Here is a 21,150-nt window from a genome sequence, read left to right as displayed (position 1 = left end):
CAGCTTCAGTTGTGGCGGGCGGCTGAGCAATAGCTTCCTTTAGGATCGTACATGAGTACTCCGTACCACAAGGCGAGTAACTTCCAGCCGAGGATAGAGTCCGTCGTGGATTTTAGGTAGAAAGAAAAAGGGAGAAGTTGCTAGGGACTCGAATGAGTTTGAGAGTTGCTTGCTCACGCAATATGACCAGGCTAGAGGAGCAGGGAGCATTACATCTAGAGCCTACCGCTTCTAGACCTAGAAGCATTTGGTGATACCCCAGTTTTCGGACTGGCGCCAAGGGGGTTGAAACTTGGGAACCCCGCCCCAAAAGGAGGTCCAAGCAACCCCCCAGCTTAGAATTACTATCATCTTCGTGCGAGTTAGTGTGTGTGACAAGAATGATCTGGGATTTGACAGCTCAGAAGCGGGACGGAGAACCGTTACAGGAGTGCTCCGCCATGCACCTCGATCAGCACCAGCGCCTCTGACACGGGAACCTGTCGCCGGATTGTCGTTGCGTCCGTCGTACTGGTCGATCCTCCCATCCCCTGGCCAACGGTCTGCAGGGATTGGGGGACCTCTCTCATACGGCAGCGATAAAGGCCTTATCTGTTATAATCTAGTACTTCAGGGACTTGGGCGGAAAAAAGCGCTAAAAGTTTTGCGATTTTTCCGGCTACTAAATCTTATCAATAACACGGGAGCTACTAATATAAGGCGTAAGCTAAGAATTAATTGTGTAGTTAAATTATTTATATAGAGTAGGGAATTCACACCCTGGCCTCTTAACCTTGAAAGTCTGCTGAACGGCAGCGCTATAGGGCGGGCGCATTGGACATTGTAGGGCATGCTTAGATTGGTGACAACGCAGTCTGCGCATGGTCCCTAAGCGGATACCCCCTGAGTAAGATTGCAGGATTGTATTATTATGACTGGAAGGAAATTATTGCACGATGGCTATGACCGTTGGCTGAGACAAAACGTTTCAAAGTTGCGCCAATGCGCCTCCTGTAACGAGGAAGTTGGGACGATCGCTCCGCAGCCAACATTGCGCAGCAAGGCTCACCTAGTCGCGCCGCCCGATTAGCCAGAAACTAGGAGGAAGAGGGGGTGTCCAATATTCCTCCACGCGATACCCGTTGAGAGGGGGAGGACCCACCCAACTTTCGAGGCAGGCTTCGCGCCTCTGAGTTGGGCACAAAACCCGTGGACACCTAATAGGCCTAATTTTGGTGTGAAAAATGCCTCTTTTTGATGAATTGATTCACCATGGCGTCAACACGGCTTCAAATTGCAAAATGAGGCTCAAAGTGCTGAGTATTTTCATCGTCAGAGTGAAATCTTGGTGTATTTGCCCTCCAAAGTCTAAGACCGTCTCGTCGCCCAGGCCAGCCTGTGGCCCCGGTCATCTCGAGGTGCAATTCACATACATCTTCACCTGAAGGGCCGGCTTTACTGGCTCGTTGGACCCTCCAAGTCGTCAACATAGCTTCTATTTGCTTCCATCGGCTGCTTTGAGCAGGCGGCGGGAGTGAGGGGATCTCCAACTGTGACTGTGACTGTGACTGTGACTGTGACTGTGACTGTGACTCCTTATTCGGGCACGGGCTGCTTATCTCCATCGGTGGCGATGACCTCTCGTGACGAGGAATTCCTTCGATTTGCGTGTCAAATACATCGTCATATTCTGCGGCAGCCGTTGCCGGAGGAAGATCCTCATCGTCTTCGTCGTTGAAGGGGTCGAAGCCCGTGAAGTTGACGGTATCATCATTCCCTTGCCAGCTCATCGCGAGGATCGGTCGAGGGGCAAGGCGCGCCTTCTCACGAGCCCGTATAACATCTTCTGCTTCGGGGATATCGATCATAAAGCCATCCGCCTTTTAACTAAGGATCTCGTTCATCTTCTTATGGATACAGTCAAGCGAGAGGAATTCCTCCTGTTTCCCCATATCCACAAGCCACTGTTTAAAGGGCATCTTCCTCGTCCACATCATTCCAAAAAGGCGCATCTTCTCGGCCTTCCACTCGGTCTGAAGGCGGTCGATCTCGTTCTTGCATAATGAACGCACGTTACGGACTTCTCGGCGGCGCTGACGGGCTCCCTCGGCGGCGTTTTCTTCCTCGAGTTGACGGCGAATATCCTCAGCATAACGCTCGTTACAAAGAGCCCCGTAGGCCTGATGAACTTCCCTAGCTTCCTTTTAGCTGAGAATGCCTTAATTCGGTGTTCGTAGTTGCTAACGAATGCTTGACGTTGTTGGCCTATGATGAGAGCCTCTGACACAACATTCTTTGCGGAACGGAGGGCCTCGCATGAGGGGGAACTCATGACTTCGTGATGTTTCGGTATTATACGGCATAGGGTTTTGGTGCCATCCAGCGCTCGCAATAGTCCAGACCATTTGGACTATTAGTCCAGACTGCAGATCAGGGCAGGGAATACGGACGCCCAGTGTGGACGCTAAGTACGCTAGGTTGTTGGCATGGTGTTACAAAACCAGGGTGCCCATGATTGTTGCTGTGCTAACCATTTTGTTTTGGATATTTCTGATCAATTTACTGGTGCGATCCAGATCAACACGGCTTGTTTCAAGGGACGCATCATCCTAGTCGTCAATCCACGAACGCCCGTCGTGGATTGATTATTGATCTTAGATTGCAGTCTGGACTAATAGTCCAAATGGTCTGGACTATTGCGAGCGCTGGTGCCATCATTGTGTTATATCCCGTGTTCTTTGACATCGTGGCTGACCTTCTCTTCAGGAGGCTCATGAATCAATAATGACTTCGTGATATCCAGGGTTCAAAGCCACTACACTCCACTACACATCTGAGGATATGGAATTGATATGGATAATGACTAAGATCACAACGGTGGCATAGATGGATATATATCTATTATGGATGTGAATCCATAATGTGGAAAGGATTTCTATATAACGAGCAAGGGAATAAATCTATTATATAACTCAACCCCTGATATATCACTATTATTCCCTCGAAGATTCTACTAGTATCTAATCCAATTACCTGATCAATCCTGCACGTAGCTAACTGCGTAAAGTCTAGCATAGGCCGATAATTGAAGCATCTAGCGGATTCCTAAGCCTTATAACTATCTGCCTGGCCACTAAAAATAACCTCTTATACTCTGCTAATATAGGGGCCATAGTCAATAAATCTAGGGCTATCTTACTTAATTTAGGGTACCTAAGCCGCCTAGTATGCCAGTACTTATATAGATTAGTAACGAGGGCGTTAAAATCATTGATATTACGTTGCTACTGTTCGTACTTATTGAGATCTAACCCACTATATAATGACAAAGGAGATATCCCGGGAGATTCGTTAATAGCCTAATTCTAAAGAGTTAGCCCTCGTTTACTATTACGCCAGGCTATAAATTTATTCCTTGAGGATTTAAGACGTTTACTTATAGGTAAATTAAAGTCTTAATCCTTAGAAAATAGGCCCTTATATTCCTATTCCCACAGATCGTCGAATAATGCCCAGCGGTAAGCAAGATAGAGAGCCGCCGCGCCATAAATCACGGGGCTATCGTTAAGGTATTAATAATACTTATCCTACTTTATCTAGCCTAGGTTAATATTAATAGCGAGATGCCCGAGTCAGGGAGGCTAATAGCTATCTTTTTAGCGGATTTAAAGGACTTAAGAAGATATTTATATATATGAAGAAGATCCCAGCTTATACCTTTAAGTTATATCTTAGTTAGCTATATTAATTTATAGACTAATTTAATCTAGCTAGGGCTTACTAGATAATAAAGACTTAACCTTATCTTCTTAAGCTTACTTTTAGTATTTCCCCTATCTATTACCCTCTAAGGCTTTAACTATAAGCTAAAAGTCTAGTAAGATATCACGGAGCGCCTAGAGCATACGCTAATCGCTGCTTAAAATCCGGTTCTCTCCCTTTAAAAAGAACAGCATCCTAGCACCCTTCTAATAGAGCTACTTTTCATAAGGTTTACTTTATTCTACTTACTTAACGCTTATTAGATAAAAGGGTTATAAAATAGCTATAAAATAAGAGCCTAGTTAATTATAGCTAGCTATAAAAGCTAATAGGTAGTATTATCTAATATAATGCTAATAAGGCTATGATTTTAGATCGCTAGATTATTAGATAATTAGGATTTAACCTATTAGACTTTTTTAAGGATATTAGTCTAGATATTAGATCTATTAACCTCTTATAAATCTAGTTAAAATAAGCCCAAAAAGAGATAAATTAAAAAACAAAATATAATAAAAATAAGAATAAGATTAGCTTACCACGGCGAAGTTATGCTATTTACCTACTAGGCCCTTTTTGTACTATTACTTATATTCCCTCGCCGCCGTAAATTAGCTATTATAGATCTATTACTCAAATGCGTCTAGATCTTAGCTAAATAGTATATATTTCACCACTCTATTAATAACGTAGCTAATATAATAAACCTAGCGCTTTTCCTAGTCAAATCCTAGCTTATAGCCTAGCTCTTTTATTATTATTTTATTATTTAAGGCATTATCTAGCGTAAAGTAGCCCAGCTTATCCCTAATCTTAAACCCCCGGATGATATTAAGTATCTACTTAGTGATATTCTCGCCTATATAGCGGTCTAGTAGCTCTAGAAGGCTAAGAGCATACTTTTAGGGCTTATTATTAAGATTCCTAAATATATAAGTAATGCTATAAAGAGTATACCTATTCCCGGATCGCTATCCATTAAACTAGATATAAATCTAGCCTAGGCTCTTTCTAAGTATCTCTTATATAGCTAATTTATTCGCATTAAACTCTCTTTCAGCGATCACGCGCACTATTATATCAGATATATAAGCCTTTATAATAGAAATAAAGGGGCTAAGATATTTAAAGATTACTTATAGGTTAGGGTCCTTCGCGGTAATAAATAATTAATTTATATTAATAATCTAATTAATAATTATCTACTAAAACTTAGCTTTATTAAACCACTTAATTAGTAAGTTTATTATTTCTTAATCGCGGAGGACCTCTAGATTTAATCGCACTAGTATAATAATTAAGCGGGCAGGTATTATAACTATAGATTTTAGGGCCTGCCTTTTACCTAAAGGATTAACTATGCCGCTATAATCCTTAAATAAGTAACTCTCAGCGTTTTATAGGCCCTTATAATTATAATTCTTTGGCCTCGGATCCTTCCATTTAATACACAAATAATAGACCTAGCGGCGTTCCTTTATTGCGATATTCTAAATATCATACCTAAACCGGTAGACCTATTAACGCGTTTAGCCATCTCTTTCAGACAAAGCCTATCCTTTAAACAAGCGAAATAGCTATTATTTATCTTCTTTTATTCGTTCTAGGATCGCCGCCATTAATTTCCCTTGCGCAGAGCGCTTAAGAGTAGGTGGCCGAGAATTAGGCTAGTAGTTAGCTATTATGACCCGATATTTACATCTAAAGGATTTAACGCTAGCTAGACCAAAAAGGCCACTATATGGCGAAAATAAGCTAAGGTAGGTAGACGCAGTAGCTTTATTAGATAATTAAAGTCTATATAGTTAAAGATATAATAGCATTAGCGCATTAATAAGAATTATCTAAGGGATACATCCTCTATGCACTAATACACGGGATCATATAGCTCTTTATTCTACCAGCTAGGCAGCTATAGTCGCGAGTAGCATCACGGGAATAGCTAAATAGCATCCCAGGTGCTTAAGGGGATAGGCATATATTATCTTAGACCTAGTATATTAGTTAATATATACTTTAGACTTAACCTATTAACTAGGGGTTTTATAGTATTTATAAACCTCCCTAAGATTATGGAATATCCACTATATTCCATAATTTCCATATATGGCTCGGCTCGCATAGAGTGGTAGTAAATCTATAAGAGGGTCTAATAGAATGGAGTGTATTTAATATGAATCCATATATGAATCCATATATGGATTTTCGTGGAGTGGCTTTGAACCCTGGTTGCGGGTGGCACGCGTGAAGCACCTCTTGTTATTCTTGGCTGGATTGACGGCATTTTAGATCCGTAGATTAGCCGAGACTCGAGCCATAACGACCTCACACGTTTGAGTACTTAGGTTGAACTGAAATGGCCGTATTTTGGTGGGTTTTGGGGGTGTTTGAGTTAACGTGTGGTATTTTGAGGTGTCTGCGAATTTTGTGGCTGTCCGCGAATTTTGTGACCAACTGAGGGGCGCGAAGCCTGGCCCGAAAGTTGGCTGGTGGGGCCTTGACCAACGGGTATTAGACTCTCCTGACCATGAGATCGCCGCGCTAGTCCGCTGCTGACCCGCCGCGGGGAACACTGCGCTAAGCCGCTGCTGTCTTATCACGCTGTGTGCTCACACGTAGATGTTGGCACCTGGAGTGAAAATCGCTTATGCAAGAACAGTGCCTGTTGCTCAAATGGGGTTCACAATGCGATTCTCTGAATTGAAATTTGAGGCGATAGAAAAGGGGACGCTAGCATATACACGTCCACGGCTTTTGAAGCTGGACAAAGTGATTAACTATCATCCGGCACAGCGCCGTTCGACTTACAACCACAGCCAATGAAAATCAGGTTGATTACAATACCGTATCGCTCGCTAAGAATTGCTTGAAAGAACTAAACTACTTAGACCATATTGTGTAGATCGAGGTTCTAGAACGTCGCGCGGGCCCGCTGCTGGTCCACAGTACCTGCTCGGCTACTCATGCCCAAGTATCTGGACTAATAAGGTGTGGGGTGATATCTGGGTTAATACCTAGTGGGAAGGGGCCCTCAAGGCGACTGACAGGGGTGTGGCCGGCGAGACGCGCTAAGCTCTGTTGGCGAACGCGTTCCCCCTGTCCAGTCCTGCAGACTCACAACGCCCGCTTGTCAATCAATCATCACCACTTTCATCTCGAGCCTCACAGGCAACCTAACAAAAGTCTGACGCGCAAACTAGATTGGCCGGCATCGTTGGCTCGTCGCATGAGGGATTATTTGCGAAACATTCACTGGATTAGTGGGTTTACTTGTGCTATTAACCGCACCTGCTCGCTTTTCAGTTAGGACCTGTGCCTTCAGTTGGCCACGCGCGTCTTTCATTCAGGTTCTCGGGACCCAACCCAGGCAAACCTCCTTCCGACTGACAGGGCAAACTCGCAGATTGCGTCGCCCTTCCTTTCACTTTATCATCTAGCACGAGACCGTTTTCATTGCGGAATGGTGCAGGCAGCCGTGGCTGAAGGAGAGGGACAATTCTAGAAAACTTTGACAAAGTTAGTCGCAGCCATGGCTCCAGGCCCAATTCCGGGTGCAGTTCCTGCTCCTGGTCCTGCTCATCCTCCCACACAACTCAAGGTAACCTACCTGACCCTGGACGATCCAAGCAATCCTGGGGATAATTCTCCTCTTCCACGACGATCACCATCGCCACAGCCGGCTCGTTTCGAGACGACTAATGCCCGATTTGTTCTGCACGATCCCGCTAGTGGTACCGGCTGCGCGCCCGTCAGTCCGCCTCAGAAACGACCTGGCCAAGGCCAATCCAGCTTTCATTCATTTGAGCCACCTCACCCGTCGCAACCGACGTTTAGGTCAGCGCAAAAGGCAACCACGTCAAATGATGAATGGGATGATGCCCAAGACATGCCGAGGTTATCTGGCGTGCGATCCCCCAGCTTGGGGCATCGACAGGTGACGCCGACTTTGGAGTATCATTCCCCCAAAGCAACTAAAAATGCCAAAGCTATAAGCCCCAAGTATTAAACCCTACGAAAGCCAGAATGGGATATCTCTCGCATCGTTTAAGCTTTAACCATATTTCGCTAAGATATTAAAGATAGATATATATGCATAATGTCCTATATCATTAAATCTACTAAGGCTATAAAGCGCTATATTCTCACTAGTAATAATCTCTTTGCTGGCCTTAGTAGTAAACTTATATTAAGCGATGAGGCTAAAATAATAAGAATTAAATTTAAAGTAATTAACCCTATATACTTTAATAAAATTAATATTAATATTAAAAAATAAAAATACTTTAGCCCTAAGAATAATAAATATAAGGATTACTATAAGGTTATATATATCTAAACTAATAAAAAGTATATTCCTTAGTATTACTTTTACTATATAGAAATTAAAAAGAATATCTTTACTTTAAATATAATACTAATATTTATTTTTTACCTAAGGGACCTTAAGAGCTCTAAGGAATTAAAATATAATATTTAGTTATAAGAGCTAAAAGATATTAACTATAAATCTGGATTTAAGCTAATAAGTCATAAGGAAAAAGTATATATAATTATTTATTTAGAATTCGCCTTAATTATCTTACTTTACTTTAAAAACTAGCTAGATAGGCTTAGGCTTCTTAGTTATAATAAATTAATCCTAATCTAGTATATAATAAGTTATATACCTAATAATATAATTACGCTTTAATAAAAGTCTAATATCTTTAATTCTTATTGCCTAGCTAAGTCTATTACTTACCCCTAGGCTAATAAGGCTACTAAAATATTTATAGAAGTATTTTATTATATATTTTATTAAAACTAGCCTTTAATAAAGTAAATTATACTTTAAGATATCCTCTTACTTAATAAGTTTATTAATAGTATTATAAATACTAAATAAATAGCTAAGGATAACTTTAACTCTTAATATAAGGATAAATTTAAGGTTATTAAATTTAATCTAAGAACTTATTATATTCTTAGTTATTTTATTTATTTTAGTTATTCCTATGAGGATAAAGAATATAATGCTTTTAATTATAAATAAAACCTTTTAATATTTCCTTGCCTCTTAGATACTCTTAAGTAAAGAAGATATATTTTATTTAATAAGGCTAATATCGCTAATAGGTATCCTCTTAAACCATATAAACGCAATTACTACTAAATATTAACCACTTCCGCGGTAAACTCTATATAGTGGCCTTAGATATTAGAAGAGTATATTATTATATAATCTATGGTTGCGATAGTTAACTATAGTTATATTAAAAAGGATCCCTTTTATATTATAGCTTATCTTCTTGACCGCGATTATTATAATATTTTCTATAAGTATAAATACCTTAGTATTAGATTATCTCTGCCTAAGCTAATTAGGAAGATACTAATTAAAATAGTTTTATAATATAATTACTTTAAAAAGGCGCTTATTAGTAACTAAGAAAATTATATATATAGCTAAGAGTATTAATAGTATAAGCTAATTAAGCTCTACTCTTATAAAAGACTATATACCTTAGAAAATTATATTTATATCTAGTATAAATATTTATATAAAAAGTATTATAGATATATAATAAAGAATTATATATATAAATTTACTAGCTATACCTATTATTTATAAGGTAAAACTTATCTTTTAAAATAAAAAGATAAATTATATATTTATATATAGCTAAACCGCGAGTATAATTTAGATCTCTATAGTATTTATAGTATTTTAGAGAAGGCTAATCTTAAAAATACTAAAAATAAACTCTTCTATGCGATTAATTACTAGAATTATTCTTTATAGCGTAGTCTTATTAGGGCTCTTATATTAGGCTAAAGCTAGCTAGAGGGAGTTAATTATAGGCTTTTTATAGCTAAATTTATCGCATAAGGTAATTTTATTATTAAGTATATTAAAGAACTTATTACTTATGATAAAGGCGTCTAAAGAGAGGCTAGATATAGTAATATATTTAATAAAGAATCTAATATCTTATATATTTTTATATTTCTTAAAAATAAAGGCATTTAGGTAAACGTAGCTATATATAGTAACCTAAGTTATTATATTAATTATATATTAGAGAAGTTATATAGCGATAAGTATAGCTATAATATTATGCCTAAAATTCTTTATATTAATAGTAAATATTAGATTAAATTTATTATAATATATAATATTTAGGCTAGCAAGGAACTCTTTTTTAATTATAGCGAGAATTTCCTTAATCTAACTAAGAAGCTACTTAATTATAAGGCAAGAGAGATATCTAATAAGGCTAAGAAGTAAATATGCTATCTAAACCGCGCTGATTATAGATAGGGAATAGCTAAAAAAGCGCCTAAGTCTAATAAAAAAAAGCCTAGTAAGGGCAAGAAGGCCTCGCATTAAGACCTTAAAGATAGGGACTTAGAAATATATAAGTCGCCTAAATTTATATTAAAATTACCGTGAAAGTAAAAGCGAGAAGTATAAGATAACTCTAAGGAAGATAAGTATTATCTAATAATAATAAATATGACTAGGTCTTACGCTAGGTCTTTATTACTAATTAACCTAGACTTTATGTTAGGGAAGGGTTTAAATAGGCTTTAAAAATAAGTATATTAGCCACTAAAATTAATAATGGCCGAGCATATAAGTAAGTCTCAAGGTAGGCCTAAGACACAGGGGAAATAAGGCAGAGCTAAACCTAGCAGTAAAAGGCCTAGAAAGTATCCATATAGGGCGCCTAAGCCCGCTCCCGCGCCGATACCCAAGTAATTAATTACTATAATACTAGGTCAGTATTATACTAAGACTCTAGAAGTAATATAACTACTAGTGACGGCACTTGGCTTATAAAGGCCGCAAGCCATAGAAATTGACGACAATTTAGAAGATATCGAGCATAGCGGAGGGTTTAGGGGAAATTCCATGTCTCGCAGCCACATGGACGACGACGATGATGATGATGATAATTAAGATGTGTTTATCCGCAAGCGTGTTAATGGACTTCGCAAATGCTTTTAGCTTGATAATCTCTCTAAAAGGGGTATAGCACCCCTGTATGAGATATCTTTTGCGAATGGCATCGAGGCGGTCGGGCTGAGATAGATATTAGTCCCGGGATGGCCAATGGTACGCAAGGGTACCGTAGCGATAGACAGGCAGAGCGTACTTGAGGAATAAGACGCGGCTGACCCAAATGAGAGCTGCTAGCCTAGGTGTGGAGTTGTTCGCCGAATGATAGGTAAGAGATTCCCTCTGTATCTCTATGATAGCCGTGTAATAGATGAGTACCGACGAGGCCATGTTTCCAGCAGGGTCCCGGTGCGTCTAGAATATTATTGAGAGTTGAAATAGGGCCTCGGATAACTGCAACCAAGAGCCGGATGGGGGTATAAAGTCCGATTTATCTCCAATTGGATAGTTTCCCTCTTCTATATGTTCCTCTTCTTCGTAGTCGGCATCTTCGTCGGTTTCGGCATCGTCGTCGGTTTCGGCATCGTCGTCGTCGTCGTCGTCTGCTTCCCGGTACTCCTGGTTGCAGTCATCAATAGGTGCCCAATCCTCTTGGCCCAAACGATCGAGGTCGCAGCTGCCTCCTTCCAGTAGCGACTAAGTAACCAGTATTAAGATATACTGTATTATATTCTCTTCGTCTGACCCCAACCTTAAGTTATAAATCTATTAGCGCTGCCGCGCCTTGAATCGTAGAACCCAGAAGATAAAGCAGATAAACCTCTTCTATACTGAGATATATCTCTTAAAGCATAATACTAACCGGAATGCATATGGCTAGAATATGTCTTTTGAGTACATATTTAACCAGCAGCGGGACGTATATGATATACGAGCCAGTGTGGCCATTGCCCGATCGAACATAAGGTCGACGCCCTATAGCAGAATATGCAGCTAGGCTTCAGCATTAGCAGAGCTCCAAATTGAAGTCCTCTTCTATTGGCCTAGCAGATAGTCTTCGCCCCTGACAGGCCCCGGTCGCCGTGCTGATGCAGCAATGATATCAAGCGGTCGATTGCGGAATAGCTCTGGCCACCGAGTATATTAGGGCCATAGAGTTATTTTATTCTATTTAGTGACTTCGGCTTTATTGGGTGAAATATTCCCGAATACCATTTTCATAGTATTTGATCGTTTTATTAAGAGTGGCGGCTTGCGATGTTATATAACTAAAGATAATGGAATCTATAAAGATAAGGAAGCCACGTACGGTCGCAATGTTCACAGACACGAAGAAGACGCATTCTTCGCGCGTTAACTTTGGTCTTAGAAGCTAAAGCTAAAATTGATGTCACATGGCGTTCAGCTACTATGCCAAAGTTGTGAAGACTTGCGCAGGGTAAATGCAAGGGTAAAAGGGTAGCAGCCAACCAGGGGCTAAATGTCTACTTTATTATGAAAAAAAGGGCCAGGGTGGCCTTATTAAATATCCTCTTTTAGGTGAAAGGGGATTATAGGGGTGCTAGACTAATTAAGACTCGTAAAAGTCTACTTTTAGTGAAAGTAGGAGGAACCATAAGGATATAAGTCTATGCCTTGTCCCGCCCAAGCTTCCATACCCGCTAGCAGTGGCATAGATACCGCCCCCCGTACGCCTAATATTTCTCGTTAGAACTCTTATGCTCCTTTAGCTTAAACGGCTACCCTACTAGAGTCTCTGGGTTAATGCTATTTAGCTAGCGAAGCGTCTTATTTGGCACCCGTTTTAGCTAACCGACGCACCTTGATATCTCTTAATTAAAGCTCTCAATAAGCCGCGCTAATATCTCTTACTCCTTGTATTCGGCGCTGTCTCGCATGCCTCTCTGCATGGCCTTAGACTTAGGCCTTAGTCTAAGCTAGTAGATCCTCTTAAGATCTCGCCCCTAGAAGTGCTTAGCCTAGCCCGTCTTATTAATCTATGCTGAGTTATGGTTAATACCGCCGGGCTTCTACGCGGTCTATCGCCTCTTGTCTTCCTCTTTCTTAAGTATACGGCCATACTGGGTTAGTATCCCGTCCTAATCCCCCCATTAACCTCGTCCCTATAATAATACCCACCGGTATCTAAGCCCGGCTCCGATTCATCTGAGCACCGGCTTATATCCCTTTTAACCATAGCATCCCGCGGCATTGGCCTCTGCCTCTCGATGACCTAGTACCTCGCGAAGCGTCCCTGCGAAAAGGTCTAGAGCTCTACCGCCTCTTAGCCGCCCCTGATATCTGCGTGGTCTGATTTCCTCGGATGAGCGAGTATATTCTTTCAGTTAATCATTAGGTACCTACATACGGTGCACCTATAGCCCGCTAGCACGGCGAGATCCTCGATCGGTGCGCTGCCGTTGGCTAGCAGCTAGATCATATATAGATCCCGTAATAGTAATCCCGAGTAGTATATAGTTACCTAGGCTAGCTCTTCTCCTTTGAGCTAGTACTGCTTACGGAAGTGGCTAATAATCCCGCTGATGCGGTCCCTTCTTAGAGGCACCGCCGCTCTATATGTTAGGCATATGTATATCTTATATTACGTATTAAACCTTACTCGGCGCTGCGTATTAATATCCCCCCTCTTGGTTCTTGTCTTCTCCCACCGTTGCCGTTGCCTTTGCTATTGCTAGGAGGTGGATGACGATGATAGTATAATGATGATGATGATGATAGCGGTAGTGGTAGTGGTAGTGGTGGTGGAGGTTCTGCAAAGCAGTGTTAATACTATCCCCTTTTAAATGCGTTTTGCTAGCGTTCCATCTCATGCATACATGCCTGATGATTGATTAAAGTTAAATTTAAATAGATATAATGTCCCTTTTTTTTCTTCTTTTTTTTCCTTTCTCTCTTTAATAGCCCTGACACGACGTCAAACCCCCCTTAAACCTCAAGTTAACCCCAAGCTAAAACCCCTGACCCATGCAGCACAAGTTCTGCTAGTTATCCAATCATTAGGGGTCACTACTATATATAACGTACTCCACAAGCGAGCCGACCGCACAACCGAGCCGATTATTCAGATTTTCACCTTAAATCGTGATTTTAAAATAATTCTTAAAAATTTAAACTTAGCTTAAAATGGCTGAAATTTTGGAAATAAGCTAATTAGTAAAATACCTATATAGAAAGAAACATCCTAAAAATTCATATTTATTAGCGCGCTAGGAACCTTATTTATATTATGTTTTTTCTGATTTTTATAAATAGAAAGCTTAATAAATTAATTAAAAATCTAGAAAAAATACTATTTTATGACTTTTTTAATAAGATATCTAAAAGTTATTTTTTATATTTTTAATAATTATATAGCTTATTTTAGAAAATCTAATATTACTATTTTTAGCTATATAGTATAGTGATTGGCTCGCTTGTGCAGTCGGCTCGCTTGTGGAGTATGTTAATGAGAATATAAGATAAATATAAATTTACTATAAAAAAGACTAATAGTAATTTTACCCTCTTTATATTTTATCTAAATATATAAATTGCTTTACTCTTTTATAATTTAATAGCGCGTATATTTACCCTTTGTAAATATTTAAATAGTAATATCCTTTTATCCTCTTTTACTAGCCTATTAAGCTCTATGCTTAAGTTAATTATAGTAACTAAGGATATTTTTATGGTTTATAGTTAAATACTTATAACTTTTATAGCTATGCCCTCTTAATCTTAGTAGCTTAGGGATAGGCTTACTTTAGTGATTTAGTAGCGGCACTATAGTTAGATCTTAGAAAGATCTGCTATTATAGAAAGAGATTACTTATTAAAGCTTATTGCCTTTAAATCGGTATATTTTGCGGAAATATTAGATAATACTCTTACCCGGCCTAATTATAAACTTATAGAGGAGATAAATAAGAATCTAATATTTATTAAGGACGTAGAGAACGCGGTCTATCTATGCGGGATTTTCTTTTTTAAGAAGTCATAGAGTAATATAAGAGGATTTATTATCTAGTAGAAATAAGACTTTACTACCCCTATCTTTTAGTTTTAGTACCGGCATAGATCTTAAACTCTATTTTATTAGTAATCTAATAGTTTTTTATTCTCTTAGTCGCTTAGATAGATAAGTTTAGTCTATAATAGATATAGAGTTTAATAAAGTATTAATAATTATTTGCTTATAGTATATAATAAGTGACTTAAGGGTAATAAGTATATATTAAGATAATAAAGGTAGCTTCTTACTTATTTAATAAAGGAATTTATGCTAATAGGTTAAGGCTTACTTATAGGCATATAGTAGTAGTAGCTAAAGCTAGAAAGGGTATGCCTTATTAAGTTTATATATAATCCTATGCTATAATAAGTAATATTTATTTTGCTAAGTAAATATAATATTAATATTAAAATTACTATTATTATTATTATATTAGTTAAATAAGGTATATACTTTATAGATATACTTCTCGGTGATTATTATTATTAGTTAGTAATATAAATAAATATAGACCACTTGCTGCTAAATTTCTAAAGTGGCCTTAGTAAGAATACCTATGAGGTAAGAAATAGGCTATACTTTTCTATTATTATAAAAGTAATTGCATTTATGGGTATTCTTAGTGGCTTTTAATATACCTAACTTACTCCTATCGCAGTAAATTAATTAGCTTTTAGATATAAATAAGATATAAGTATAAAATATAGCTTAACTTAACTAGTAGAAAGCAGATTATATAAAACTTGCGATTTATTAATTACTTTACTTTATAATAATAGATAATATATATTATATAATATACCTAGATATATACTCTATAAGTCATGCTTAGACTATTCTTATATTTAAGACTAAAGAGTTTATATACTCGCGGAGTCTAATTATACGCGGTATAAAGACTACTAATAAGTTACTTTTTTATCTCAGCTACTTATTTTAAGTATAATATAATAGTATACTACTTCTAGGTGCTACCCTTAGTAAGTCTATTCTTACTTAAAGTATAAGCTTAGATAAGTAAATCTAGGTATATTAATTTAAGGCTATTCCCTAGGTACTCTATGAAGTAATAGCTGCTTTTTAAATTAGTTATATTATTATTAATCTTTAAAAAGTTAATATTAGGTTTTATACCGAATATAAGGCTATTATATAGTATTTCCGCCCGTGAGATAAAGTATTCTAAGAGTTTATGAAATTCTCTTATTATTAGCTTAAGAGTTCTATTAGAGACTATTTTGCTATTACTACTTTAGTGGAAGAGGGTTAATAGTAGCTCGGTATAGGTAATATTACGGCTAAAGTCTTAAAGGCTTACTAGCTCTATGACTAGGGATTATGAGCCTAAAACTATATACTTTTCTCGAATTTTATTTAAGGTCTTAAGCTGCTCTATCTATGGCCGCTGCGGAATACTAATAATAGGATATAGACATAGCGGTAATATACGCTTTAGAAGTAATATATGCTAGATATAGATGATTCCTAATAGTTAGAGGTAATACTACCGGGCGAGTAGAAACTTGCGATAATCTCTAGAGAACCTAAGAACCCTATTAAAGTATACTAATAACATAGAGCCTAGCTGCCTATTAATAAATGTCTCGGTGCATAGCGTGAGACATAGGTGGAATAGAAGCTTAAGGAACTCGTTAAATGCTGGCTTGGTAGACTTGCCCTTTACTCTAATAAGCGGTTCTGAATGGGGCTCTTTATTGGTTCCGATAAGGTCGCTGTCATATCTAGGATTATTATTATAGTTATCATCGTCGTCTTTAAGCTCCTAGTCCTCTATGTCATTATTATTATTATCCCTATTATCCCCCTTTTTATTTTATTTATTACTATATATCCCTTTTTTATCCTATAATATATTATATACGTGTTTATTAAATTAATTATTACTAATAGGAGTATTATTAAGTATTTCTTTAATGCTACTATAATAACTTTAACTTTTTATCTTAGGCTAGAGCCCCTTTAATATATTAAATAGGTCTTAGACTTTATAGTTTTAAATTTACTCTAGTTAAGTAGAGAGTATTAAGTTTAGCCTAATATTTATAATTTCTTATTAATCATAGCTTAATATTTAATATATTTAAAAAGTAAAGACTAAGAATTTTTTCTTAATCTATTTATATCTAAGCTTATTATTTCTCTCTGCTATAAGACTAAAGGGAATTTCCTAGGGGCTTTAAAGTTATAAGCTAAGTAATTAATAGAGAAAGGTATAGCTAGTATAGCAAACTATATCTTCGCAATAATTTATAACTAAGTCTAATACTCTTATAATATATAATATTTTCTATTTATCCTTATATAGGCTTATAAAGTTTACGTCGCCTTAAAGGGTTCCTTAACCTAAAGTATAGTCTATCGTTAGGGATTGCCGGTTTAGTAGTCTAGTTAATGCCTATAATATATCTCGCCGAGCGTTTTAGTATATAGAGGGCTATTAAGTTCTCTCTAACTAGAGACTTATAGCCTTGAAAGTTTTATTGCCTGAATCCTTGCTAGTTATATATGGCTAATTTATGGCGTCTTAGTATCTCTCTTCTCATTTTAATATCTGCCTTAGATAGACGGACGCTTCTAGGGGAAGACTTTAAATCGTCGCCTGCGGCTTTGAGGAAGCTAGCTTCGCTTATGACTTCTTCTTCTTTTTCTTTCTCTGCTGACTAGTATTTTGACTGACTTTAAACCATCCGCTGCCCGCCCTGGAGGGGAAAAAGCGTTAGTATGTGATGTTTTTGATCCATGGTAGTTTAGTGGGAGGTATTAGGCATTCCTTTAGTAGTCGTCCTCTGCACCTTGGATTGACCTATTGATGGGTTTTGGCATAATGAGCTTGAATTTTCTGAACCTAACGTACGATATGGCCGTATGCTCGATACTTCAGTCTATCCGGCTCTGGCGCGCTAAGATAAGCAATAGGCTCGATTATCGGTGGTGGATACTATAGCTGATCTAGCTGAGACTAATTTCGTAATATATGGGGCAATTTTTGTATGGTTTCTACTAGCTTGCGCTGACTTTCTGGGTCTATATCGTAATATCGTGTTTGCAAGTATGTGGTAACTTTATTTGTAATATACCCAAACTGGCATAACTGGCACACAAGGAGCTTATATTTAAGAAGTAAAACAAACGGGTAGATGGCGCCGGACGAGCCACGTTCTATAATAGAGCTCATCGTCGTGGCGCAATATAGTGATCGAAAAGTTAAAGTGCCATAGTTAAAAATTCTAACTTCTTTCTAATTATAGTTGCCCCCCCTAATAGCTAATTACAACAAGTCTTATGCGATGTATACTAGTGTTCCTCGCGTATAATATGCCTTAATTGGATAGCAAGGTTTATAGCTAATTATAAATTTAATTCTACCCCCTTGCTAAAATAAACTCTAACCCTAGTAAATATTAACTCTACCCCCCTTATTGACCTATCGAGTGATTTTCTGAAAATTAATTCTACCCCCCGGCATAAATTAACTCTACCCCCTATGAAGTAAGGCAAAATAAATCAACTCTTCTAAAGTTAATTTTAGTATATAGCACTAGGCGTATATGGTCCCTGGGGCTAACCGCGGTATAGATAAACCGTCTAGGAATGCCTAATATTACTTATGGTCTAGGCCTAGAAGCTAAGTCGGTCTAGGATATAGTCCTATAGCTAATAACTCTTAGGGAAGCCACATCCTCTACTATACTAGATATCCTAGGGGTAGACTTCCTTTAAGTACTAAGAGAGAACCTCAAGGCTAATTAATTAAAGCCCGCAATGCCTATAGGCAGCGCCCTATTAGATGCAGAGGTAAGAGTAAGGTAAAAAGCTATTTAACTGCACTAATAGTATCTTTAGGTCTAGAAGGCAAAGGGTTTAGATAAATAAGCTAAGCCCTCGATGAGCTAGCTTAGAGATATTATATCACTCTCCGAGGTGCCGCGAGATATAATCTCTATCAGCCTTAAGGGCAAACTTATATTAAATACATAAGATTACTAGCTCTAGCTAATTAAGGTAAAGTCTAAGGCAGTTAAGCTACTTAATTATTATTTACTTTAGCGAAGAAAATAATTAATTAAAAAGAGGATTACTACTTAATATTAGGCTATTTAAGAAAAAGGGCTCCCTTCTCTCTCTAACTTACCTCTTATAAAGAGAAAAGGGAGGGCATAGATAGGGATCTCTTACTCCCTTACGAGGTTTACCTAACTACCGCGATAACTTTTATACCTACTCTAGACTTAAATAAAATAATAATTAGCTATATTAATATCACTAAGGAAAATAGGCCCCATTCCTAGATAATCCCTAATAATTTAGGGAAATAAGCTAGATTTTAAGAATAGGCCCCATTCCCGAGGTAATAGTAGATAAGGATTATTAGGGATAGGTAATTAGCGCAGAAGCGGGAATAGGGCGCATTCCCGACTTAAATACTTAGTAAGGCCCTATGCACTACTAAAGGAGAATTAATATAAAGATATTTTAAAATACTAATATAAGTCAAAGAAAAATAACTACGCGCTTTAATAGATAATAAAGCAAAGTAAAACCTATTTAACCCGAGGATAGCAAATAAGCTCGAGCTATTATAAAGGTATAAGGCAGAACCCTATACTATGGTTAACCTCAAAGGGAAATAATTTAATTATAATAACGGAGTTATTAATAGCGAGATTAATTACCTTAAAGTTTTTATTAAAAGAAAAAACTAAGGAATCTTATTTAATATTATACCTATAAAAAGCTATAACCTAGTACTTAAGTACTTATAATTATGCTAATTTAACCTATATTTTAACTAAAGGACTAGTTAAGTACTCTCTTTTAATAATAAAGTACTTTCTACGACGAATAATAACTTAAAAAATAATATAAGATCTTAAACTTTTATTAAAGACGCTAAAGAAATTAGGCAAAGGTAAATATAAGATACCTCTCTACCTAAAGGGATATAATATAAATATTATAATAAATAAAAATAATAAAATTAGTAAATAATTATATATATTATATAATAATTCTAATAATTAAAAAAAGACCTTAAGTAAATTAAGAAAATATTAGAGGAAAAATAACGTAAGAATATACTATTAAAGTATTATATCTATAAGAAACTCTTTACGGAAAAACTTAAAATAGGTTTATTATTATATATATATTATAATTTAGAAATTAAATTTATTAATAAAAAGTAACCTAGCTTTAATAAACTCTACTTACTTAATACGGCATAATTACTAGTATTAAAAGAATATATTAAAGAAATACTATAAAAAAGATATATTAGGGAAAGTAAGTTATCTATTAGATACCCTATTATATTTATCCCGAAGAAAAATAAAAAACTCTACCTTTATATTAACTTTAAAATACTTAATGCTATTATAGTTAAGGATTATATATTATTGCCTTTTATTAGTGAGTTAAAGGATTAATTTTTTAAAATAAAGTATTTTATTATATTTAACCTTAAAGGAGCCTATAACCTTATTTAGATTAAAGAAGGATATAAATAGAAAACTACTTTTTATACTAAGTATAGATTATTTAAGTACCTTATTATGCCTTTTAGACTTATAAATATACTTATTATATTTTAATAAATAATTAATAATATACTATAAGAATATCTAGATATATTTATTATATATTACTTAGATAATATCCTTATTTTCTCTAAAATAAAAGAAAAATATATAGAATATATCTATAAGGTATTATAAATACTATAAGATGCTAATTTATTAATAAAACCTAAGAAAAGTAAGTTTTATGCCTTAGAGGTAGAATTTCTTAGATATATTATCTCTTATAATGAGATATATATAGACCCTAGGAAGGTCATAGTAATTAAAGACTAAAAGGAATTAACTAATATTAAGGAAATATAAGCCTTCCTTAGTTTCACTAATTACTACTATAGATTCCTTAAATAATTTAGGAAAATTATAATATTATTAATTAAACTTATAAAGAAAGATAAAATATTTATATTTAGGAATAAAGCATAAGAAGCCTTTTATATAATTAAAAAGCTTATCTTAAGTGAATTAATACTTAAGATATTTAATTTATCTTAATTAATAGAACTTAAGATAAATATATTAGACTTTACGCTAAGAGCTTAGATTAATTAATAAGATAATAAAGGACTTTTATACCTAATTATATTTTATTTTTATAAGCTATATAGAGTAGAACTTAATTACCTTATTTATAATAAAGAATTTCTTATAATTATTAATACCTTTAAGGAATTTTAATACTATCTTCTTAGAAGTAAATATTAGATTAAGGTATATATAAATTATAAGAATATTACTTACTTCGCTAAAACTTAAGAACTTAGTAGATAATAACTATAATACGCTAAATACCTCTTAGAATTTAATTATATTATTATTTATATTAAGGGAATAAAGAATAGCTAAGCTAATACTATTAGCTAATAACTTAACCTAGATACTAGAAAAATTAAAGCTAAAAAATAATTATTATATTT

General features: G+C 36.1%; 3 protein-coding genes across 3 annotated transcripts; 1 reads left to right on the top strand and 2 right to left on the bottom strand.

Moving 5' to 3' along the window:
- Positions 1–1,268: 1,268 nt before the first annotated feature.
- Positions 1,269–2,384, bottom strand: MRS44_003953 (uncharacterized protein; the record flags this gene model as incomplete). The annotated part of the gene is made up of 3 exons (XM_065623507.1): positions 1,269–1,859; positions 2,052–2,172; positions 2,284–2,384. The coding sequence occupies 3 exons, from the start codon at positions 2,382–2,384 to the stop codon at positions 1,269–1,271; spliced, it is 813 nt and encodes a 270-aa protein (XP_065479579.1).
- Positions 2,385–7,270: 4,886 nt separating this feature from the next.
- Positions 7,271–7,747, top strand: MRS44_003952 (uncharacterized protein; the record flags this gene model as incomplete). The annotated part of the gene is made up of 1 exon (XM_065623506.1): positions 7,271–7,747. One exon carries the CDS (start codon positions 7,271–7,273, stop codon positions 7,745–7,747), a length of 477 nt encoding a protein of 158 aa, XP_065479578.1.
- Positions 7,748–11,038: 3,291 nt separating this feature from the next.
- MRS44_003951 (uncharacterized protein) lies at positions 11,039–11,967 on the bottom strand (the record flags this gene model as incomplete). Its single annotated transcript, XM_065623505.1, has 3 exons — positions 11,039–11,320; positions 11,487–11,599; positions 11,934–11,967. 3 exons carry the CDS (start codon positions 11,965–11,967, stop codon positions 11,039–11,041), a joined length of 429 nt encoding a protein of 142 aa, XP_065479577.1.
- Between the last annotated feature and the right edge of the window lie 9,183 nt (positions 11,968–21,150).

Source organism: Fusarium solani, assembly GCF_023522795.1.
Source record: "Fusarium solani strain SB1 chromosome Unknown bctg00000001, whole genome shotgun sequence".
Lineage (NCBI taxonomy): Eukaryota > Fungi > Ascomycota > Sordariomycetes > Hypocreales > Nectriaceae > Fusarium > Fusarium solani.
The sequence above is the reverse complement of the archived record's forward strand: the minus strand, read 5'-3'. Positions and strand labels throughout refer to the sequence as shown.